General features: G+C 41.7%; 1 protein-coding gene across 1 annotated transcript in view; it reads left to right on the forward strand.

Moving 5' to 3' along the window:
* Window positions 1-9338, forward strand: part of CMPK2 (cytidine/uridine monophosphate kinase 2) — a 15800-nt gene extending 6462 nt beyond the window's left edge. Inside the window, exons 4-5 of the mRNA XM_032294223.1 lie at window positions 5773-6006; window positions 7464-9338. Coding sequence (XP_032150114.1) covers window positions 5773-6006; window positions 7464-7581 — 352 coding nt within the window. The 3' untranslated portion in view covers window positions 7582-9338. The remainder of the gene's footprint in view (window positions 1-5772; window positions 6007-7463) is intronic.
* The last annotated feature ends 914 nt before the right edge of the window (window positions 9339-10252 follow it).

Here is a 10252-nt window from a genome sequence, read left to right on the forward strand (position 1 = left end):
AAAAAAAAAAAAAAAAAAAAAACCCAAAATAATAAAATGAAAAGCACAAAAAAGAAAAAGAAAAAATAAATAAATAGCTTTAAAAATGCTGTAAGAAAGGAGAAAAGACATAACAAGCAGGTCATACTGAACTCATTTCATGAGGACTCAGGAATAAGAAAATTACAGTCACTGTGAGATTCCATTTTGTTCCCATCTGGTTGGTGAAAACTGCTATAACTAAAAGTTTCCTCATATGATATGGATCAGTAGAAACTTGTATGTGATGCCGGTCAGAGCATGTCACGTGATACTGGCATAATCACTTGGAGAGCAGTTTGAGAAGACGCAGCAAGGTGGAAGATTGCTCCTGCCTGTTGCAGAAACACTCACAAAAGTTGCTTTCAGCTTCCTTTATACCTCTGCAGAATTTGAAAAACCTAAAGCCCAGCAACAGAAGAGAGCATAAATAAATACCAGCATATTTACAAAGCGGAGAACCATACAGCAGTGTAAACACTCTGTGGAATGCATGAGGGCACACGCATTACAAAATTGTAATGTTGAATGAAAATGTCAAGTTGCCGAAATATGTTCAGTAGAATCCGCCTACAGTTATCCATACTGCAAAGAGTAGAGAGGTGAAGGGATGCTGAACGGTAAGAAAGTTGTTCTCTGAGAAGCAGAGATAAATGTGGTTGATAAGGTGTTCAGAAGGGCTTTGATTGCAATTGGGTTAACATTTCTTGAGTATTCATTTTATTCTCTCTGAAGATTTACTTATTTTTGTACAGATAAGCAATTGCATTGAAGTGTGGCATATTTGGAAAAGAACAATAATGATAAATGTAAATCTCAAGGAATTTCAGGAAGTGAACAGAGTCAAGTCACCTGTACTCAGATCAAGAATGAGAGTCTGCCACAGCCCCTACACCCCTGTTCTGCCCCCACCCAGTCACTGCCCGTTTCCTCCCTAGGGGTAGCAACTATTCCAACTGCCATAGCCATATGTTAGTTCTGCCTGTTCTTAAACTGCCTACCAGTGCAACTATTTGTGAGGTATTGAGTTCTGTTTGCACCTGACTTCTTTCATACTGTTGGAAAAACATGTGCTTTGAAAGAAGAGACCTTCCCAACAGGCTTTCTGTAAGCAACATGGCTGTTTATTCACCTGGGTGCAGGTGGGCTAAGGCCAAAAAGGACATTAGCGAAGGGCAGTGGGATAGGAGTTGGTTTTATAGGTTTGGGTAGTTTTTTGGGGGGCGGGGATGTTGCAGAGTAAGATCAGTTACAGTGGTGGGGGGTAGGGGGCAAGGAATATACATGACCACAAGTTCAGTTACAATGGCAGGGTTGGATAGAGGTATTTATGTTATCATAAGAACAGTTAAGATGGCAGGGTTGGGTGAGGGGCTTGTCCAGGGAAGCAGTCAGGGACAATGGCAAATGCGGGCAGTGGGTGGAGACATCAGGCGAGGCAAGCAGGACTTCAGACTTCCAGGCTCCAGGCTTGTGTGTGGAGGCCTGGCACATACCACATGTGCTTTTAAGATTTGCCTCTGTTGTTGTGCACTAGCTTTTATACAGTTTTGGTGCACATGTGGATGTAATTCTGTTGCATAGATTCCCAGGAGCAGAACTGCAGGGGCATGGGTCTTGTGGCTGCTCAGGTTTGGTGGGTATTGCAAAAGTATTCTAAAGACGTTGAATGTTGAGTCTCCTCCCCTCCCCTCAGCCGTGTTTGCCAATTCCCTGTGACTACCAGCCCTGCTGACATTTAGTATTACCAGGCTTTAATTTTGACTCCTCCAGCTTTTCCACTTGTTCCTGATGGCTAAGTTTGTCACTTAAAAGCCGATTTGTCATATCTGTACACAGAACTACTACTCCTTTCTTGAAACGATATCTTTCTCTGTACACTTTTCTGTATGTCTGAAAGATTCCATCAAGAGACCACCCTGAGTGTATGTGGAGAATAAAGTCTGTGGTGGGGGAGGGGCAAGAAAGGAAACAGAATCAGCTTGAAGGCTGTTGCAGTCTAGACTGTGATGGCCCATGAGTAGTTTTAACCCTGGGATGGCAATAAGGTTGGCAGTGGGGATAACACAATAATAATTTCTTTCTTTTTCTTTTCTTTCCTTTTTTTTTTTTTTTTTTTTTTTTGAGACGGAGTTTTGTTCTTGTTGCCCAGGCTGGAGTGCAATGGTGCAATCTCGGCTCACAGCAACCTCTGCCTCTGGGGTTCAAGCAATTCTCCTGCCTCACCCTCCCTAGTAGCTGGGATTACAGGCATGTGCCACCACACCCAGCTCCACACCCAGCTAATTTTGTATTTTTAGTAGAGGTGGGGTTTCTCCATGTAGGTCAGGCTGGTCTCAAACTCCCAACCTCAGGTGATCAGCCTGCCTCGGTCTCCCAAAATGCTGAGATTACAAGAATGAGCCACCACACCCAGCCCACAATAATAATTTCAAAGTTGGCAAGTTATGTGGAATCTTAGGATGAACTGAAGAGGATAAGAAATCTTGTTCCTTTATGGGAAGGCTTTGCCTAGAAAAGGTTTTTGTGCTGTTGTTAACATGCCTGATGTTATCATATGTGATAGCTGTGTTAGTTCATCCTTACACTGCTATAAAGACATCCTGAGACTGGATAATCTATAAAGAAAAGAGGTTTAGTTGACTGACAGTTCTGCATGGCTATATGGGAGGCATGGCGGGGGAGGCATCAGGAAACTTACGATCATGGCGGAAGGTGAAGGGAAAGCAATGGCAAAAGGAGAGAGAGAAGTGAGCGAAGCAGGAAGTGCTACACATTTTTAAATACCCAGATTTTGTGACAACTCACCATCATGAGAGCAGCAACTGGGGAGTCCGCCCCCATGATCCAGCCAACAACCACCAGTCCTCATCTCCAACAGTGGGAATTACTAGGTTAGTGCAAAAGTCATTGCGGTTTTTGATGCTACTCTTAATGGCAAAAACTGCAACGACTTTTGCACCAACCTAATACTGTTTGAGGTGAGATTTCAGTGGGAACAAAGAACCAAACCATATTGATATATTTTTTGATACAGCCCCCTTTATTTCAAAGAGAAAGCCTAAGGTTTTCCTAGTCGGGTATGACTTTCTGAGGCACATTATTTCCTAGGATGCCTATGGATCCTGAAGCAGTGCTGGCCTCCGTGTGCAGGCAGGGATTTCTGTGCTCTGTGTCCAGTTTTCTGATCTGTTAAGTGGGGACACTCATGCCCCCTTCCCTGCCTACTGTCAAGACTTATGATGAAGATTCAGTGAGTTGATGTGTGTGGAAGTGCCCTGAAGATAGGAAATTGCTATTAAAATATAAAGCATTATTATAGGAGCTGTGTATAATGTGTTGGCAAATTGCTTTTGATTTGAACTAATGTGGCTTCCCTGATGGCAGGATTGGAGAATACTAAATAGTGGGAAGCATCTGAAATTGATGGCCTAAGGGTGTGATTATTTAAAACAAGCAGCCCTGTTGTCAGTGGGAGAACTCTATAAACAGATCCCTAATTCTTTCCCTTGATTTGTCTTTTTTGTGTGTGTGAATTGTCTGCAATTTAGTTCTTTAAAGAAATGCTGTATCACCGTGTCAGATGAAAAGAAAAGAGCAGTTATTTGTTGTCTTTCGTGGGTTTTGTTCACGTTTAAAGATTTTAATGAAATCCATTTTAGACAACACCATCATCTAGCTGAAAAATATGAGAGACAGTAATTTTTGATGGGAACTGTGGTTAAGGTTGGAGACTTAATTATCCCTGTTACCTTTGGAAATCTATTCTTGCTGGTGGTTTTTCTACAATAAAGAAGACTTTGAAAATTCAGATGATATCAGATTCTGCATTCATAGGTAGGTATTTAATTCAGTGAATCTGGAACATGTGCAGATCATGATGTAAATTATAGTTTAAGTGCCAGAAAAGGAAAACTGAGACCCTTATTGGCTTTTTTGAGCATGGGGGACAAACTCCATCTGCTGGAGAAGGTGAAAGTACTAGTTTGTGAGTAACAGGAGTTGAGTAAGTAACATACAGGAAGGTGTCCAGGCAGATTTCACAGGAGCTGGCAATGGCCTGAAGCTCTCAGAGCACACTTTTGGGGGTGAACAAGGGCTTTGAAAGATGGATGGCATTGGGATTATCAACTCCCAAGTGAATTTCTTGCTTTTGTCCTTGTCACTGCTGTCCTGTGTTCTGTTATCATAATTTGCAATGATGCAGCTTTAGTTATAACCAGTGTCTGATAAGAATTAGATATTTATCTCATAACAATATGATACAATTCTTTTGTAAGCGCTTGTCTATATTTGCAACAATCATGTAAGGAAAACAAAGCTTGTATCATCTCTGTTTTCCAGATAAGGAAATTGAGACTATATCAGCTTAGATGACTTTTAGCTACATCTACAAACAAGTAGGGGGGCAGAGGCAGAATGAGGCACAGCTCAGGTGACACAGGGAATATATCATGCGGATACCATTGTGTACTTTTTACTGTGGAGAGGAGTTCGATTCTAAAATGATCAAAGTTTTAGGACTTTAAATAATTGAAGGCGGTAATTTGAAAATACACATGAGGAGGGGCCCTTGGGTACTTCTACGTTGGAATGTTTATATCATAAATATTTATTGTGGGTGATGGTTCTTTTACATTGGATCTGAATTGTCCATTTAGTCACTTAAAACTGGAAGATGGCATGAACAGGGCAAGAGTCTAATAAACTATGCCAATACATGAAATCATTTTAATTCATTTATTCATTTATACACCCAAAGAACATTAATTGCATATCTATTGTGTGCCAGACGTGCATTACTAAAACAGATTTCCCACTCAGGAAATTACCAAATGGAGGAGACAAGAGATATTAACTTGTAACAAGTATGTCTAATTTACACTGAGGAGTTTTTCAGTAGAGTCGGGTATAAAGGTTTTGAGAGCACAGAGGAGAAAACAATCAGTTCTTCTTGGGGGCTTCCTAGGAGTCAAGGGGGAGGAGAATTTTGTTGGCTGACAACGTCACTGTCACCAGAGGAAAAGGTGTGCAGGTGCAGACTAGGAGGATGTTCTGGGTCTTATCTGGAGGCCAAGCATTTCCTGTAGGTAGTAAGAAGCCACTAGGCACTTTTAAATGGAGGCTGATTTGAGTTTTGTTTATGGTCATGATGTTGTTTTCCTCCCCCAAAAGCATTTTTTATAACAGCCAGCAGAAAGAGCAGCTGACTTGCTCAGCGCATTTGACTCCGTGTCTCCTACTGAGGCACCATCAGCGGACTGGATAGTGGGGAGACACAAAGAGGCTTCCACTCAGTTCCCAGAATGTGAATTTCATTGGCAAGTTTAATGTGAAAACAGTATAGGAACTGACGTGGCCTTTCCAGGTTTTTAGTCTGCCAAGACACAGCCCTTAAATACAAATGAACTGCCAAGCAGGTTCGTCGTCCTCGATCACCCTCTATTCTTTCTTAGAGGAGAGCATACAGCAGGACCAAAAAGATGCAATGGAGGAGGCCACACTAAACGGTAGTTTGTGATGGGTCAGTGGAGCTGTGTGAAGAACACACTGCATTGTTACTGTTGTCGATTTTATTTTTTAAACAATATTGTATAACTTTTTTTAGTTTATACAACCTAATTTTATTTAACTTATACAATACTAGGAAAACTTCTGTAGAGCCAACCCTGGTTTTATCATTCCCAGCTGCTGATTTTCAGGTGCTATTTTGACTTCTGCAGACAGAGAACTCACTACTCCTTTCCTTCTGAGGTACTGGCACAGCACGGCCACCTATGCCATAGCCACTGAGGTGAGTGGAGGTCTCCAGCACCTGCCCCCAGCCCATCACCCTGTATACCAGTGGCCAGAGGACCTGCTGAAACCCGACCTCGTCCTGCTGCTCACCGTGAGTCCCGAGGAGAGGCTGCAGAGGCTGCAGGGCCGGGGCGTGGAGAAGACCAGAGAAGAAGCAGAACTCGAGGCCAACAGTGTGTTCCGTCAAAAGTAGGTGTCCTGATGCAATGCGAGCAGCAGGCGTTCCTGAAGGGAGAGGAGACACTGGCACTGGCTTTAGGATTGTGAGGAAGTGATACTGTTTCCAGTTTTCAAATGCAAGAGGCAACTTCCTCTAAGTGACTTTAGCCCCTTTCAATGGGCTTGTCACCACAGAGCTGTAGCATTGTTACCTTAAAGCAAAGGTCATCAGACTGGGGATCAGACCCTGCTGCTGGTCCTGGCTGTGCTAGGAGCAGCTGCACCTGGAGAAGACAGTAAGTGACTCTGTGCCTCAGGTTCCCCAGTCTTAATACAATCACACAGAGCACTAGATAATGAGCTCATAGTAACATTTACCTATTAGGTGCTTCCCGTGTGTCAGGCATTTTACTGATGTTATGTCATCCTTGCAAGAAAACATTAGCCATGTTTTACAGTTTACAACATTAAGGCTCAAAGGATTCAGTGATTAGTCTAAATGTACATAGCTCTTCAGTAGTAAAACCGAGATTAAAATCTTTCTGATTTTGCAGCCAGTGTGTTTGTTTTAATTAGAAAGTTATAAACACGAAGGCAGAAGAGAGTCTGGCCAGACCTCCTGCCTTATGACTATGAATCAGTTCTACAGCACTGCCTTTAAAAACTGATGCAGAAATATTTTCTCTAACTAAACAATGATAGCACTGTTATCATAACATAGTAATGTTATAATATAAATGATGGTGGCTGCTGTGGGTAAAGTTACTTTACTACGCCATACGCCATTTGCTTGTATTAATTCCATTAAACCTCAGTGCACATTTGCAAGGAAGGTATTGTTTCAGTCTTCAATTTGCAGAAGAGGAAACTGAGGCACAGAGAGGATAAGAGATTTGACCAATTCACTTGGCTAGGAAGTGGTCAACCAGAGTTGTGGGTGCCTCTGTTTTAACCACAGTGCTATAATGATTCCATAAAGAAATGGGCACTAATCACTCTGTATACATGTGAGGGCCAGCTAGCATGGAAAGATGTGTAGATTTCTGGCAAAATATTAGAGAATTCATCAGTGAAAACCATGCATATGTTAAGGACTCTGGCTTGTATGAAAATTATTCAGGGCATAGACTGGGGGGAAAATTTGCCCCTAAGCAAATCGCCTAAATTCTTTGAGCTTCAGTTGCTCTCTCTACAAAACAGGGATGACAGTAGTCTCCCTCCTAAGGTTACTTTGAGAATTAAAAGAGAAAAATCATGTAAAATGCTAATCTTGCCAGAAAACAAATGCTAGCTATTAAACATTGTCATTCATTCATTATTTATTAAACAAAATGCATCAATGTCTTCTGTGAGAACACCTAGTTACAGTGAGATAAGTGAGATGGGAAACTTATTTCAAGCTTTTTATACTATGGTAGGAAAAGAATATTAGTGGAAATAACTGTGTGTAAAAGTAGACCAACACTTTGTGTTTTGCCTGTCCCCAGGGTAGAAATGTCCTACCAGCGGATGGAGAATCCTGGCTGCCATGTGGTTGATGCCAGCCCCTCCAGAGAAAAGGTCCTGCAGATGGTCTTAAGCCTAATAGAAAATAGGTGTAATTAACTGTAGCTACTCTGATCAGGTGCCAGGTCTTACTAGATCAGATGTTGTTTGGAACATCTACATGCACCATTTGTTCTGCAGTGTTCCCAAATTTCTGTTGTACAAGCATGTTGTGTGGCAGAAAACTGAAGACCAGGCACCTTAATTTTACCTCAGCCATTGTACCTTCTTCTGACTGATGGATCCGTCATCGGAATGGACCCTTTCATCATGTTCCAGTGAGAGACCAGCGATTGCTTTCTGCCTGGCATAGTAAACATTTCCTTGGAACATATGTTTCACTCCATCATCTCCAAATCTCTGGAAGACCTGTCTTAGACAGTGCCAGGTGTACGGAAGCAGCAGAGAAGATCTTCCAGATCAGAGGCCCCTGCAGCCTCTCCTTCTCCTACACCGGCTTGCTGATGAGATCGTGATGTACCCAGCATTGGCTTCTTCAAGATCTGGTTGCACTCATCATGATAGGCTTGCTGCGTCTCCCACAGTCCCAAATTCTAGAGCCAAGAGCTCCTGCAGAAGCTGTCTGTATGTCCTGATTGTCCAAGGACACTCCTGCAGAGCCGTTTTTGGGTAAGGGACACTGTCAAAGAATACATCGATCTTGTGTCTGAGGCTCAGAGCCCTTTTGATAGGCTTCTGAGTCATATATAAAGACATTCAAGCCAAGATGCTCCAACTTCAAATATACCAACCTCCTCTGAATTGTATTTTGCTTATTTGTATTCCTTTTCCTTTTTTCTGAAGTATGGCTCTGAATGGAGTGCACATTTCCATTGAACTGGATGCATTTCACTTAGTCAATCCATTAATTTATTTATATTAATCTATACATAATGTTTCCTCAGCATAGGAGCTATGATTCACTAATTAAAAGTGGAGCCAACACAGTAAATACGATGTTTGTCGTGTATTTTCATTACGCAAACTTAATTTATGTTGCTCAATACGTACAGTGGATCTTGCAGTGGGATTTCTTAGGAAATTAACTTGCACTTGACTGTCTCATGATTGCACAGGAAATCGCCTCGATATCTCTTTAGACAGAAAACAGCTGAGCAAAGGGGAAACCATAGAACTATGTGGCTTTAGGAAGTAGGCTGAACCAGGTGATTACCTAAAATTCCTTCCAGTTCGAAGGCAGATAAATCTGTAAATTATTTTATCCTATCTACCATTTCTTAAGAAGACATTACTCTACCATAATTAAATTTAAGGCTTTATCAGGTTTACTCTACAGAATCTTAAATTCTAATAAAGTTTCATGTTAACATCGTAGAATTTTTAAAAAGAACTATAGGTAATTTCTGTATAATATATCTATGTATATAAAAATGTAATTGGTTTCAGTAGAAAGTATTTTAAAGCTGATAAATAGCATTGGGGTTCATTGCAATGTGGTATCTCGCTGTATTATTGGTTGTATTTACTTTAAACATTTTGAAAGGTTATTCTGGAAGCCTGGAAAAACAAGCAATTAATGTATTTTTATGTCCCTTGCACATGAATAAACTTTGCTGCGGTTTACTAACCTATGCTGTCATCCTGGGTACGTATTGATTTGTCTGAAAAGTGCTTTCTCAGTTCCCCTTTTAATATTGTGATATAAAGGAGGGAAGTTTTGGTAAAGAAAATGAAAGTGTGAGCTGGCAGGCTGAGTGGAATTTGTGGTCAACGTGCTTTCCGAGAAAGGGGAGGGTGATTGTTTTCTTTTAAATATCATTTCCTCATGACATCTATTAAAGACTTTTTGTAATCCATTGTTTGTATACCTGGACTTTTTATACACTGATAAGTATCTATGACTTACAAGTACTAGATAAAATAGCACCTCCTACCCTAAAACTGATGGCAACTTATTATTTGTTTAACTCTGCTCATTGCAAGATGACCTTCATTTTTGTTCCTGTGACAGACTATTAGTTGCCCCCAAATTTTTTCTTCCTTTCTTCCATGGTAATAGAGTGTTTAGCCTGGTACGTGGGCGTTGAGAATTCTTAGTGCATTTCCAAGGCTCTCTTACAGCTAGAGGTGGACAACTGGCTAGTTTCTTGCCAATAGTATTTGAGCAGAAGGAATATCTGAAATGTCAAGAGGATATGATCCCTTTCCCCTTTAACCCTTCATATCAGCTAAATTCAGAGGTGACAGTGAGCCATCTAAGGATCAAAAGATGAGGATGACAGTGGAAGTAGTTTTAGCTTGCCTTAGGTAAATAGCAGGAAGGGTCCCTGGAGAGCCCTCAGCCCACTGGTCAGTGCCTCACCCCCACATCATGTGAAAAGTATCCTGGGAAAAAAGCCAAGCTGCAGGCACTGAGAAGGGAACTAGCAAAGGGTGTTGTGCCTGGAGACATGCCCACGGCTGCACAGATAGGAGAACCTCTGGCCCATTCAGATCAAAGCTTGCACAAACCCCTGGCTCACTCAGATGAGGGAACAAGTCCTGGCATAAAAATGACTTTGTCCTTTGTATAGCCACCGGGCTCCCAGGAAAAAGTTCTTTCTCCTTTTGTGGGAGTGGGCACAGTAGGCTCCAGTGGGTTCCAGTGGCGCACTTTCCTTTCCTGGTTTTGGACTGATTTTGGCCTCTATAAATCCAATCACTTCAGCCTCTGATTGGTCCTGGGCCAACGTTCTGAGTCAAACTTTCACTCCAGCTCCTGATAGGTCCC

The sequence above is a fragment of the Sapajus apella genome, unplaced genomic scaffold, assembly GCF_009761245.1.
Source record: "Sapajus apella isolate SASKATOON/1434 unplaced genomic scaffold, GSC_monkey_1.0 scaffold31, whole genome shotgun sequence".
NCBI lineage: Eukaryota > Metazoa > Chordata > Mammalia > Primates > Cebidae > Sapajus > Sapajus apella.